At 41.2% G+C, this 14,922-nt stretch overlaps 1 protein-coding gene across 3 annotated transcripts in view; it reads left to right on the top strand.

Annotated features, from left to right (window-relative positions):
- Positions 1 to 14,922, top strand: part of trim37 (tripartite motif containing 37) — a 49,343-nt gene that overhangs the window by 12,206 nt on the left and 22,215 nt on the right. For all 3 annotated transcript variants that reach the window (XM_084074006.1, XM_084074005.1, XM_084074004.1), the window contains exons 8-15: positions 681 to 804; positions 3,006 to 3,073; positions 4,855 to 4,979; positions 6,800 to 6,850; positions 8,660 to 8,741; positions 10,385 to 10,461; positions 10,891 to 11,070; positions 14,062 to 14,176. In XM_084074006.1, coding sequence (XP_083930132.1) covers positions 681 to 804; positions 3,006 to 3,073; positions 4,855 to 4,979; positions 6,800 to 6,850; positions 8,660 to 8,741; positions 10,385 to 10,461; positions 10,891 to 11,070; positions 14,062 to 14,176 — 822 coding nt within the window. The remainder of the gene's footprint in view (positions 1 to 680; positions 805 to 3,005; positions 3,074 to 4,854; positions 4,980 to 6,799; positions 6,851 to 8,659; positions 8,742 to 10,384; positions 10,462 to 10,890; positions 11,071 to 14,061; positions 14,177 to 14,922) is intronic.

Raw genomic sequence — 14,922 nt, 5'->3', positions numbered from 1 at the left:
TTTTCGAAAAAAAGAAAAAAACACCACTTCGCGTAGGTCTATGCGACTGGCACGTGGCGGCTTTAAATAGGTTCGCGTAGCTCTACGCGATTGGCAGTCAATGTGTTAATAAATGTCAGAATAGACAATATAATATGCCAATTAAAACAGTTTTGAATAAATATCATGCAAAAAGAATGTCTAAATGTGGTCCAGATGTGTGTTTTATAGAGAATTGTACAATAGGACTCAGCCAATCAGAATCAATCAACGGAAATATCTGTTTTATAAGTAATAAAAACCTGAATAAAAAATATAGCGCAATGAAACCAAATGGACCCTTACGGGTCCATTTGGTTTCATTTTACGCTCTCAAGAGTAAAATGAATGTTAAACATCTGCATTACTTAATTTACAAGAAGTCGACACAATTAGGGAATGTAGAAGAATTGTTATTTTTGATCAATGTTTGCCTGTAATCTCTCCTATGGTATCAACATGCAATACAGCATGGAATTGTGGACAAAATCGTATCCAACGACAACAAAATATTCCAAGTCTTGGGTCTGAGAGGCCAAATCTCATCTAACTGTGGTCCGTGGCTCAAATGACAAATAAATAATGGACCTTGATATGAAAAGGGTTGGAAATCACTGTTTTTTTTTATCATCCCCCATGTCACCCGTCCGTCCATCCGTCAGGAGCGGAACGTGGAGGCAGTGAGGGGAGCGAAAGACGAGCGCGTGAGGGAGATCCGCAACGCCGTGGAGATGATGATCGCTCGCCTGGACAACCAGCTGAAAAACAAGCTCATCACCCTCATGGGTAAGGTCGCTCGTCAATCTCACCGCACATTCACCTTCCTCCTCCAGAGTCTGACCAAACGGCGGCATCGCGGTTCATACTACCTCTCCCCTCTGGGACGGTGTAGTGGGCAACGTGATTGAAGCACCATCTAGGAGGAAAAACAGAGCACTCTGAACTCCCACTCTCCCACACACTCATCCACAGATGCCCCTTTGATGTACACGTGTGCGCACACACACACACACACACAAAATCCACACACCCACACACTTGTGCACAGCTTCAGTTCAATATCGTCTCTTTCGGGTGGAAACCTTGTATGTCCAAAACCATTCCTTATTATTTTAAAAACATTTAAAAGAAAACGAGTATGGTGAAGTAAGACATTAATTTACAAAAGATGCAAAAACATAAGTTGAAGCCCGACAGCGGCGATATAAATAACAGTATGTTGGACTGTGTATTTGATCTATATGTTTGATCTTGGTAATGTGTGTACGGGGCCTCCAGGCTGGCTGCGCTTAGCTTACAATAGGTGATTGGTCGTTTGCTGTTTGAGTAGGGGGATGTCGATTTAACGGATAGTTTTGCAACAATTATTTGGTTAGTTAACATTTAGTAGCATAAGGCAGCAATACAGTTATGGCCCACATGCCCAACCCCAAATGAAAGAAAAATGCACTTGTACACAGATTAAACGTTTATCAGAATGGTTGCTATTTCTTTTGGCTCCTTGCGAAATGCATCATTTAAAATGGAAAAATGAAAAGGTTTAGACCTAATGATAATCAAATGCAGTAGCCTACACACACAGCTGGATTGGGGGCGTACATTGGGGGCGACCAGTCATACAGTGACATGTCAGAATGTGTTCTAGTGCGTAGTCTGTTGCACATAAGCCCAATGTATACTCTGTAGTACGATTGTGTCGCATGGCCAAAAGAACAGATTTACAAGATAACAATACATTGCGATGCAACGTATTGTTAGCTTGTACATTGTTAGCTTGTACATCTGTTTATACATCTATTTTTTGGTGCACGGCACACTTGTGCAATGGAGTATATCCCCATTGGAGTGTATCCCTGCCACACACAGATAACATCTGACTACGGTAGCCAATCTGGCTATTTGTTTCCACGTGTGGGGAAACGTCTCTTAAATAGCCCTTGGCTTCATTTACTAGCCCATTATCCCCGGAAGTAATGTAGTTATATCAGAGGAGCAGCTGCATGGTGTTCTTCTCTAGGTCCGGTCCAACCATGTCTGTGTACAAATGGAACCAAATGGACAACACTAACACTGAGCATTTCACTGTATAGTTAAACTACTGGTGCAGAAATGCAGGAAAACCAGCTGCGATTTCTTTTTGCGCCTATTTTCATTTATATTTTTATTGGCTTTCTATCTCCCCCATTACACTTTGTCAGCAAAATGCATAATGTGTTATTATTATGCAAATGAACCAATAAGCTGTTCAACTAAGGATGTCAATGTTTAGCCGAAAATACGCTAGAAATATCCAAATATCCTTGAGTAACCTGGACTTCAGAATAGATTCCGAAATGTGTTCGTTGTGTTTTAGTAGACAGTTTGTCTGTCTTATTTGTTTTTCTTTGTGCCTTTTTTGAATTGTGAAAGCATGCTGGGACTGTGTGCATTGAAAGTGGCTCTGTAATGCTGTGTTCACACTAGAGGTGACAAAACAGGCTACAAGTCATTTTCAATATGAAGACCGCGCCACCAAGCTACAAACTGATGCCCGACACTTGTCGCTGTGTGACAAGTGCTTTTTTCAGCATTCCAATGACGCTCAATCAATCGTATGTTTTTCTGTTTCATATCGTCGGGTGGAAACCTCATATGTCCACAATTGTTACTTTTCAGGATTGAAATTCAAAATTAGCAGATCAACAAGCTCGAAACGCGTCGCTTCGCGCCGCGTTTTGAGCTTGTGGATCTGCTACTTTTTGATACTTTTGTGTGAAGCTGTAGTATGATCTAGTAGGGCATTCATTTGCGAAAAAAAAAGAAAATGTATATGGAGGTGAGAGGTTTCCGGCAACGATATATTTTAGCTGTTAACCAGTTCCCTCTGCTATTAACCCGACCCTTTTAATGTACCCGGTATGGCTTAAGCAACACTTCAACTGCATCTCGGCAGCACTGTAGTTGAACGCAGCATTAGTAGATGTACTTCATTTCCTTTCTCCCTACAGGTCAGAAGACTTCTCTGACCCAAGAGACGGAGCTCCTGGAGTCTCTCCTACAAGAAGTAGAACACCAGGTTTGTAGCCAAGGAGTTGTAGCTTAACCTCTTAAACCCTATACTTCATTGACCCGGGGTGCCACAGGGGGCTTTACTTGGTCCACTCTTTTTTCCCCCCCTTTACGCCAAATGTCTTTGCTGAAAATAGCACTGTATCTATACTGTACAAGCTCATAATGCGTCGCGTTGTGAGCTTGTAGATCAGCTATTTTAGCTGAATGTTTGCCCAGAATAGAGATGCAAGGGTTCATGTGGTTAAAGGGCAGGCAGTATAACATTAATACCAATATTGCATAGTGCATAGCCTGGTAAACCCTCCCTCCGGAAATCTCATTTCCATTTGATTTCAGGAAGGAGTCTGGTCTGAAACGCCTTTCTGCAATAATCGCTGTGGGCTGGAGTTGGGCGGGAGTAATACCGTTGACTGACAACCCCTTCAACCAATGATCGTTTTTCCCCTTCAGCCAATGAGCAGTTCATTTTGACGAGCTCCAGACTATGTGACGCAACGGGACTTTTGGGACGGCCATGCCGAAAATAGGTTGCCTTATTGGGATACATGCGTGTCACTCCCCGCCCCTGCCGGTTCTCTAAATTTATATTTTTAAATAGGCTCTGTCATGATTAATTGACCACATATATGAAGTTAAACAACTAAATTCTATCCAAACGATATGTTAATAGTAAATTCCGTGCCTCAAAAAAGAAGTTTGAGACCGTTTTAAGAACGAAACTAAGAAGTGACGGCACTCGGACAACAACAATGGCTGCCGTTCGTCTTTTGTCGGCGGCTCTCAGGCTGCACTCGGGTTCATTCGGGCTCACTCGAACTCGCCACCTGATTGGCCAACTGTCGCTGTCAATCACAGAACAATGAGCGACGACGCAGATAGGCTCGTCGGCTCGGCGAGCAGAGCGATTATTGGAGAAAGGCGTTTCAGACCAGACTCCTTCCTGAAATCAAATGGAAATGAGATTTCCGGAGGGAGGGTTTACCAGGCTACATAGTGCATGCATGGTATCATATATCCCATTTTCTGCCGTTGGGGAGCGGTGAAAGACTCCATACTCGGCATCACTATTTGGCCATTTCTTCTACCCACCCCTCTCCTTTAACCCATTCAGACAGGGAAAGGGTCTGTGTTATTAAGATTTATTTGGCTATTCAAAAATGGCAGATATACAAGTTCATAGCTTGTATATCGAGTGCCGCGATATGATTGGTAGATCTGATATTTTTGAAAATGTGTGCAAATCTTTGTATTTTTTTAAACCTATTTTTTTTACTCCAATCTTTGCTTCTGAGGGGTCCCTGGAACAATATATTTTGAGATGCGGGTTCCGCGGCCAAATACATATAATTTTGGGGGTCCTTGACATGAAAAAAGTTTGAGAATCGCTGATATTATAGCAACATAAGTGTTTATTTTTTTTTAAATAGGATTTAGAAGACATTTGCTGAATCCCCAGAGGAAAAGATGGTAAAAATATATATATTCGAAGATTTGCACTCATGTTCACAATTTTTCAAAAATAGCAGATATACAAACTCATAGCGCGGCACTCTCTGTGCTGCGCTTTGAGCTTGTAGATCCGCTATTTTTGAATAGCCAAAGAAATCTTAAAATGACACGGATGCGTTCCCGTATTGAATGAGTTAGCATACATGTATTAGTGTAGGAGTTCATCTATAATGTTGTGTTTCTGTCACATTATTAGCCTGTATAGGCTGTCCCAAATGATGTTTGTTTGTTTTGTGTGTGTGTGTGTGTGTGTGTGCGTGCGCGCGCGTCTGGCAGCTCCACTCCTGCAGTAAGAGTGAACTGATCTCCAAGAGCCCAGAGATTCTGCTCATGTTCCAGCAGGTCCACCGCAAACCCATGCAGTCATTCGTCACCACGCCTGTCCCTCCTGACTTCACCAGGTATTAACTGTAACAACTGGCTCTTTTTGACCCGGAACCTTCCATAACCTGCAACTTTAGAAACTCAAAACGACACTTTTTTGAGCTTGTAGATCTGCTACTTTTGCTATTTTTAAATTTGAATCCTGAAAATTAACCGTTTCCACCCAATAGACTTAAAAAAAAAAAAAAATGTTTTCCATCATAACCAGAACCAGGGACATACTTCATTTAAAAAAAGGAAAATAGCTTGTGCTGTGAGCTTGTAGGTCAACTATTTTGTTCATACTTCACTGAACCCGCCACAGTCAAATCCACAGAGTTTAATCTTGCAATTAAGTTATATTGTTGTACCATGCTATACACGTGTGTGTGTGTGTGTGTGTGTGTGTGTGTGAGAGAGAGAGAGAGGGGGGGGTTATTCTGGTGTGGTGTAGGTACTGTATAGTATATCCCGGTGGACTTTTAACACTTCGATGACGGCAGTTTCTCTACCTACTACACAACCAGCCTAGCGATCAGATTGACCCTTTTTTCCCTGCGATTTCATTCGCCACCGTCCTCCCTCGGGGTCTAGCACTTCCTCCCCCACACAGCTGGATACCAGCGGGGATGCCATTGTTTTTTAAATGTCGATAAGCGTTGTTTACACAACAATGGAAAACACAAATCCAGAACCTGTGAAATATGTTGAAAGGAATAATGAATCGTTAATGAGAGAACTATTCGTTTGAGTTATACTTGTAGTTGTACGATGAAAAGTTTTGAAAAATAACTAAATAAATAAATAATTTTTTTAAAGTTTGTGGGGGCCTAGTATAGACAATGAAGTACATAGGGTTTAAGTGGTTATGGCCCTCATTTGTCCCTGTGATCCGTTTTGTATCCGCTGCGGTTGCATGTGGGTGGGGGGAGCTCTATGGCTGCGATGGGTGACATTTCCATTTAATATGGGCTTCTCAACATTACATGGTTCTGTATGAAATAATTATAAGCTATGTATGTGCGGATGTGAGTCTATAAGGCGGAGGAAATGATTAGTCTGGGTGGAGGATCTCTGCGTACGTACGGAATCGGATGACGTCGGTGCTGATTCGTGCGTCTCTACCAGTGGTGGAAGTAGTACTCAGATTTGTTATTCAACTAAAAGTAACCATACCACAGTGTAGAAATAACTCTGTTAAGTCAAAGTTACTTGATTAAAAAGTACAAAGGCATTGGCATCAAAATGTTTTTAAATTCCCAAAAGCAAAGTACATTTTTTAAGTCATTTGTCAAATTATCATTGTTTGGAAAATAGCAGATCTACCAGCTCAAAACGTGATGCATTATGAGCTTGTAGATCGGCTATTTTTGAATAGCTTAAGTATAGAATAGGGGCTTTGTATTAATAATACAAATGTGAATAGTTTAAGTATAGAATATCGGCTATGTATTAATAATACAAATGTGCAAAGTAACTAGCAACTAAAGTTCACAAATAATTGTAGTGGAGTACAACGTACGACATTTGCCTCTGAGATGTAGTGGGCTAGAAGACTGGAGATACTCAAATAAAGTAAAAGTACCTCAACGTTGTACTTAAAGTACAGCACTTGAGTAAATGTACGTAGTTACATTCCACCACTGATCTCTACTATGGCTGTTTCCTCCTACGCTCCTGTCTACAAGGAAGTGAAGATGCTACAAGAGACTTTACGTCAAGCATGAATGAGTCATAATGCACAGGAGATATTTTTATGCCCAACGTTAACCAGTATCCACAGCTACCGTGAATGTCTCATTTCTGTCACTTTAACGCCTCTGTCTCCATCCCTCTGTCTGTCTGTCTGTCCTCGCAGTGAACTGGTTCCCGCCTATGACTCAAGCACTTTCGTCCTGGCCAACTTCAGGTAAATCACGTCTTGTCACTTCCACCGTGGCTGAGTAATGGCAAAGGTTATATTTTGGCCAGAGAGTTTCTGATTTGCTGATGCAGACCAGAGAGATATCATACCCAGCAAGCTTCTTGTTTTTGTTTTTTTTAAGCAGCAACGTACATTTCTCTCCTCCAAGATAGTCGCGTAAAACCAAAAGTGGAGATGCCAAGGACACAGCCACAAAGTCAAAGACATATTGTGGCTGTCGGGCAGACACCTTATATCTCCATATTTCATGTTTTTACGTAAATTAAAGGTAGGGTAAGTGATTTGCGTTGGTTAAAATAATTGTTAAATGGCTCTATATTCTGATAGTACTCGTTGCTATAGAGTGTTTGTTCAGTATTAGGAGTCTCCTTGTCTCTCCACCTCTTTATTAAACAGAAAATGCATTTTCGTTTCAGTTTCAGTTTCATTTCCAATTTTATCCAACCAGGACAGAGAACTCAATCAGGATACAGATTAAACAAGTGAAATTGGAAGTGATGACACTAAGAAATGAGCATGCAAAATTGGAACTGGAACACTATACAAATTAAGCTTAAAAATGGGTACTTTCTCCTGATTGGCTGAGATTTTGACACCTACCGAAAAATGTATTTTCTGTTTATTAAAGAGCTGGAGAGACCGGGAGACTCCTGTTACTGAACAAACACTCTATAGCAATGATTACTATCAGAATATAGTATTTTAACCTTTCAACAAAATACTTTTTGTTTTAACCAAAAAATATCACTTACCCTACCTTCAATTCCCCTAATTTGTCATACAAAACCGTGATGCGATGCATTATGAGCTTGTAGGTCGGCTATTTTAGCTATTTCTAAACAATTTTGAAAGTGAATGTGTGTTGTGGGTTTTATAAATTAGACTTTCGGGCTGCTATGCTGCCTTTAAAATCTAGTCCTCTATTGCGCTGATCAGAGGAATGGTCACCAAGTTATGGCCAATTGAAGTGTTAAACACTGCTGTAACGCTGCTGTTGCACCCCATATGTGTTTTGGTGTGACTAATCTCATGCCAGACCCCTGAACAGTGTCAGTGCCAAATGCGGTGTAGATTCGAGCATCTTGGGCCCATGCATGGCCCCATGCATGGCCCCTAGTGTGACTGATCTCACGGCAGACCCCTGAACAGTGTTTGTGCCAAGTTTGGTGCCGTTTGTAACAACGGTGGCCCCCAGGGGCCACATATGGCTCCTGGTGTGGCTATTGTCGCGGCAGAGCCCTGAAACAGTGCATGTGCCAAGTTTGGTGCGAATCGAAGCAACGGTGCAAGTCCGTATGTTATGTTTGTGACATCCACCGTCCACCAAATAGGCGATTTTAATATACTAGATTTGAAGGCCTTCAAATAGACATATATTGCGCTGATCAGAGCAATGTTCAACGAATTAGGGCCATTTGAAATGTAGTGATACTGCTGTTGTGCCCCATATGTGTGCAAATTTAGTTTGTTTTTGTTGTGTATTTCTCATGGCAGACCCCCAAACAGTGAAGGAAACTAGTTTTCCTTCACCCTCTGTTCAACACATGGTAACTTGTGGTAGGCGCTTGTTGCACTTTGCTGTGAGGTCGCAGGTGCATGGCAGTGATTAAATACCACATGGCTCTCTGCTAATTAACCTGTGACTCATCATGAATTACTATCATTTTCATTGACAACACTGTGTGTGTGTGTGTGTGTGTGTGTGTGTGTGTGTGTGTGTGTGTGTGTGTGTGTGTGTGTGTGTGTGTGTGTGTGTGTGTGTGTGTGTGTGTGTGTGTGTGTGTGTGCGCGCAGCACTCTAAGGCAGAGGGCTGATCCAGTGTACAGTCCTCCTCTCCAGATCTCTGGACTCTGTTGGAGACTTAAAGTCTACCCGGTGAGTAATCAGTGTAGTAAAATGAGGTGCTGTTAATTTAACTCTGTTCAATTTTCCGAAATGTATCCCTGATTTTACTGATGTTACCCTTTTTACACTCTCAGACTTAAATTAATATTATATTAATTAATATACTCAATGAAATTTAGCTTCGGAACATATTGTAGTTCCTGTTCATCTGTACTTGACACCAATTTAAGAGCAGTTAAATCCTGCTTCATTGGCGTGTGCATAATAAGGCAAAAACACCAGAAATACGTTTGCTTGATGTCACAGAATTGAACAAATGTAGCACATCATCGTTAGATGGATGGTCAGACATTTACAGTAAATGGTAAGGTTGAAACATACATTAGATGGTCAGGTATTGAAGTGGTCAGATTAAAGCACTATTGCAATAATAGTATAAAGGGACAGGTGCCTACAGTAATAAATACATTATACTATAAACCTTATAGTTTCAGGATGGGATGTAAATATTGTACTCTGAGTTACTGATGCATATTGAATTTCTTCTCATTACAGGTCACATAATCAACTCTCCATTCTTTAGTTTCTATCAACGTTGTAAAGGCTACTACTATAGGCTACTACTGTACTTTGTAGTTACACTGTTGATGTGGGAAATGACCCCAGAGGCGGGGGCGTCACGGCCATTCACTGTGCGCACAACGCGACAACCTCACTCTCACAGATCGGTGATTTCATACCCCCCACTTTTTGAAAAAATAAAAAATATATATATTTTTGATAATAAATCGGTAAAATCTGGCAAAAATAAGAATTAAATAACCTAACCCTAAAACCAAAATAAACTAACCAAAACACGAAAAAAAACTAACAAAATCCGCCCAAAAAGCAAAATTTGTTTACATTTGACAGTTACAAATGTTTTTCACGCTTTTTCAAAAAAAGCAGATCTACAAGCTCATAGTGCGGCACTCGGTGCCGCGCTATGAGCTTGTATATCTGCTATTTTTGAATAGCCAAAGTGTAAAGTAAGGGGTATAGTCCACCGAAAGTCCATCCCCCCCACCTTCTGAGAGCCTGTGACTAGGGGTGTGCCGATATATCGTCCCGCGATATATCGCGATACGTTTTCGCGACGATATGTATCGTTTTGGGAAAAAAAAATATCGTTTTTGAAAATTTTTTTTTTTTTTTTTTTTTTTTTTTTACAATCATAATAATCAGGCATGCAAACGGCCCCGAAGTGAAAAGAGTGACAACATGTTTTTTTTTCGGGTCAGGTGTCATACTATTTGGATTCAAAACGGCTATTGTAGCTGAAAAGCTAAATAGATGAATAATGAATAATGCAAAAACAGAATTATTTGTTTGCATTTTCTTTTTTTCTCCTCCATATATTTTCATAATAAAAAAAGTGCGTATCGTATCGAAATCGTATCGAAGTTGTGAGCCAAATATCGTATCGTATCGTTTCGTGAAATTAGTGTATCGGCACACCCCTACCTGTGACGTCCCTGCCCAGAGGAAATGTGTTGCTGGCTAACCTTACGTCCCCCCAAAGTGAAGTCCAGTTCAAACAAGGGGAGGGGAGGAGAGACATTGGTCAGAATATATTTGTTGAAGTGAAGTCATCAAATGTAAAGTGTGTGTGTTTGTTTTGTGTGTTTATCCAGGATGGTAACGGTGTCGTTCGAGGAAACTACCTCTCTGTGTTCTTGGAGCTGTCTGCCGGACTTCCTGAGACTTCAAAGTATGTCCGTTACATTGTCAAAAAATTTAAAGAAAATCAACTGACGGCAACCAGTTGAATTGTTTTGTGTGTGTATTACTCATTTACTTACTGTATTTGTTAGGGCCAAATGTCCCCACAAGTATAGTAGAATTTGAGTAATAGACATTGTGAGAACAAGTTCGCTGGTCCGCACAAGAAAATGTGTTTTTTGGGATTGAAAAGAGTTTGGTTGGGGTTAGGTTTAGGCATCTAGTTGTTGGGGTTGTAGTTATGGCAACGTATATACTTGATTCCACACTGGTGTCACGTTGTGAGCTTGTAGATCAGCGAAGTAGATTAGTAGAGCACCTAAGTATAATTCAGGGGTAGGGATACAAATTAAGGAAGTTTTGTAAAAAAAAAATGGCATTGATAAAATTGCTGTCGTTTTGTGTGTGTGTCTCTCAGGTATGAGTACCGTGTGGAGATGGTCCACCAGGCGTCCAGTGACCCCACCAAGAACATCATCAGGGAGTTTGCGTCGGACTTCGAGGTGGGAGAGTGCTGGGGCTACAACCGCTTCTTCAGACTGGACCTGCTGGCCAGCGAGGGATACCTCAACATGCAGACTGACACCCTGGTCCTCCGGTAAAAATCTGAGTGTTTTACAGTGTTAATTTCGTAGACTACCTTTTTTCACTGATGAAAACTCAATAACAACTAAGCTATGATGATTAGCTCATTCACTGCCAGAATTATTTCTGGCCGCGTTTGCCCACTGCCAAGATTTTTCATTGAAAAAAAAAAGTACTCAGGAGCCGAGATACAGCATTTTTAAGTTTTAAGTTAACAAAGAAGTGGATGGGAGTCTAGATCTTCGAAAAATCATATCTCCTTGGTCTTTGGGTGAAATAAAAAAATAAATATGTAAAAAAAATATATATATATATATATATATTTTTTTTAAAGTCGTTTTAGTCGTTCTAGGCAGGCATGGCTTAGGGACAGAAGTCGTTTTAGTCGTTCTAGGCAGGGAATGAGTTAAAACTAACTGACTAAATATGCGTTTTTTTAACTAGACTAAATGTTAGGGAGGGATGAGTGGAGAAGAGATCCAGTAGAACTAAGAAAAGTCATTTTATGTTGGCTGCGTGTGGGTGTCACACTCCGAAAATAGCTGATCTACAAGCTCACAACGCGTCACAGGCACGCTGTGAGCTTGTAGATTGGCTATTTTTGTCACACAGCTAAGAATAAATCGGGCATTACGACACCATCATGGCCCACCAACATACATTTTAGTCGACTTAATCAACTGTAGATTTAGTTGTAAAACCGTATAATGTTTAGTCAACTAAAACTAGACTAAAATGGAACTAAATGGAATTTTATTCAAAAGACTATGACCAATTATTTGTGGTCCCACTTGCAATATCCTCACGTTCCACCAGTGGGCCCCGGCCCAAAGGTTGAGAACCACTGTGCTAAAATAATAACTTTTAGAGCAGTTTTCACCATGCAATGTAAAGCAATGAGAAGGCTATTTTTGGAACACCAATTTTAAACTCAACGGAGCAACTTGTGGAGTTACATCGTGGCAAGCTAACTAACCGTACACAACCCAAACCTCTACCACTGTGTGATTTGGCTTTTAAACCGTGGTAAGCAACGGCATGGGGAAAGCACATTTCAATGTGGTAATCATTTCAAACTCAAACAAATTGCAGTATGTTTTGGATAATTGTCAGCCGCAATGTCAAGTATATGGTGAGTCATATTCAGTGGGTAAACATGCCGGTATGGTCTTTTAACACAGTTGAAGGCTTTATGCTCTCATTACTGTAGATGTGAAATGATGCAGTGAGTGTTAGAACTGATGTAAATGCAAACATAATGTAAATAACCAACACAACTCAACATTTATTATGCAGAATTGGAATCGGTTAAGCATCTAATTTAAAAACCTATGTAAAAGGAAGCAGTCAAGGAAACAACAAGGTGGTGGTTTATCAACTATGTTCATACATTTTTGAAAGTAACATTATTAAGGATATATGTTGGTCGTGATTATTGGTACCGGTCATTGTCAGTCATGTATTTGTATATTGTTGCTGTTGGGCAGAAAGTTCTCATCTGTTAGTCATTTCCATCCACGAAAATATATTTTAAAATACATATTTTAATTATACTAAGAATAGTGCGTTTAAGTGGTCAAGTCACGACATGCTGTGGTCTGTTACTACTCAGCAACGCTGCTGCTCTGCCTCTGTTAACGTTGCTATGGAAGCAGGAACTTGTAAGCCAATAAAACGTAATATTTCATGTCAAATTATTGATTTTGTTCATAAGCAGCCATGTAATAAGTGGGATAATATACAGCGAGGCAGTTACTGCGAAATGGACCGCTTCAGGGATAAAGCAGGACCTCGGCTCATAGCTGAGAGTGGGGCTGGTGCAGCTCAAACAATCAACATGTCCCTTTTTTAAACTACACAGTAAAGTCCTCGCTGTTCATTTATCCATTTGTAACTTTGAGAGAGTGTATGTTTGCTGCATATTATCTGTAAATGTAACCTAACCAAATGGGCATACGTATGGTTATATTGTACTCTCAGACATAAATTGACACTTAACAATGTTTACATACACAGTAACATGGTTGCACGTTCAATAGCAGTAGAGGTCTTCACAGGTAAAAATATAAATACCCAAACCCGAATGGACCCGTGGAAATTTTACCCGGAAACGAATGGACCCGGCCTATGGTCCAATATGAAGGACCGATACCGGAATGGACCTGCGAAAATATTACCCGGAACCGAATGGACCCGGGCCATTATTAGAAATCTGAGTTCTGAGGGGGCACGGTGGCGCAGTCGGTAGCGCTGTCGCCTCACAGCTAGAAGGTCCTCGGTTCGATTCCCGCCAGGGACGCTGTGGGCGCTGGGGGCGTGTCTTCTCCTCCGCGTCATCAGCGCCCATACCCTTGGTGGGGTTGGCGAAAGGGCCTACTCTGTGTGGAGTTTGCATGTTCTCCCCGTGTCTCCTAGGGTAGTTAATACCCTCACAAAAACATGTAGTAATCCTGGTCACTATACTGCCTCCCCCTGGTCAGCCGGGGCGCCTGATGGAGGGGAAGGGAACTGGTTGGAATAACGTGTTCCTTCCACGCGCTACGTCAAACCAGGGAAACTCTCCCCTGTCGGGTGACAAGAAGGTCAGTTGGCTCTCATGCATTGAAGGAGGCATGAGCTCGGCCCTGGCCTCCCTAGGCTGGTGGGGGGGGTGTAGTGCCCAGGATCACTTAGCAAATTGGCACCGGGTGTAAAAAGGGTTACAAAATCGTGGGATAAAAATGTGTTAAAAAAAAATAAAAAATAAATCTGAGTTCTGGGCCCGAACAGTACCGAGAGCTGTCGGACCCCGACCCGGGGTCCGACAGCTGGATTTTTAACAGCAGATACTGTACTCTATTGTTCCGATGGGAAATTTGGATGGGCACAAAGTCTATTCTATCATAATGGTGACTTCAAGGTCGTTGTTGTTGCAGGTGCCAGGTGAATTGTCTGCTTGTATCGTGTAACTGTTGCGTTGCAGGTACCAGGTGAATTGACCGTTTGTGTTGTGTGCCCATTGCAGGTATCAGGTGCGCTCACCCACCTTCTTCCAGAAGTGCAGAGATCAGTACTGGTACATCAGCCAGCTGGAGGCCGCTCAGTCTAGCTACATCCAGCAGATCAACAACCTCAAAGAGGTTTGTGTGTGTGTGTGTGTGTGTGTGTGTGTGTCTGTGAGCCTGTGTGTGTCTGCACCGTACCATGATGATGAGTGAGCAATGTGAACCCTGCTTTTATTTCGAGCTTGGAAAATGAACCCATAGCATTTTGATTATGCAATGATTTTCAGTTTAATTTGCCAGAGACTCTGCAAAGTAGTGCTCTGATTAGCCTGGTTAGGATTCTGTTTGAAACATCATCTTCCCTAATAAAAGATTACAGTCTCTGGTGATTTGGAATTGGCAGTGGGCTGTAATTTAGTGTTTTTCAGACCTTCAAGCTACTAAGCTTAAATTATTCCATATCCCAGCCCATTTTAGAGTAATGTAAAAATGAATACACGTGTAAAACGATTGAATTCAATAATTCCATTATTCATTTATTTGTTGAGGTGGATTCTGGTACGTTTTGAAAGTTGCTCTGAAAGCGGTAAAAAAAGAAGTAGGCATTACCTGGCTTAGCATGACTTGATGTCACCATTGCTACAACATACATTTCACAAGCTTTCCTCTCCCTTGGCCTTTATTAGTGACGCTTCGCTTTGACGACGTAACATCTGCACCATGGGTTGTTGGCTAAATATAGATATATATATTTTTTTAATATAGTCAGTTGTCAGTCATTAACTACATGAACACTAGCGTCCCAATTCTGGGCCAAACATTCGGCGGATCTACAATCTCCAAACAGAGACCTTGTGTATCCACGTTTCAAAATGTTTTGT

Source organism: Gymnoscopelus microlampas (genome assembly GCF_963454915.1).
Source record: "Gymnoscopelus microlampas genome assembly, chromosome: 12".
Classification (NCBI taxonomy): Eukaryota; Metazoa; Chordata; class Actinopteri; order Myctophiformes; family Myctophidae; genus Gymnoscopelus; species Gymnoscopelus microlampas.
Note: the sequence above shows the minus strand (reverse complement) of the source record. Positions and strands in the feature narration are given on the sequence as shown.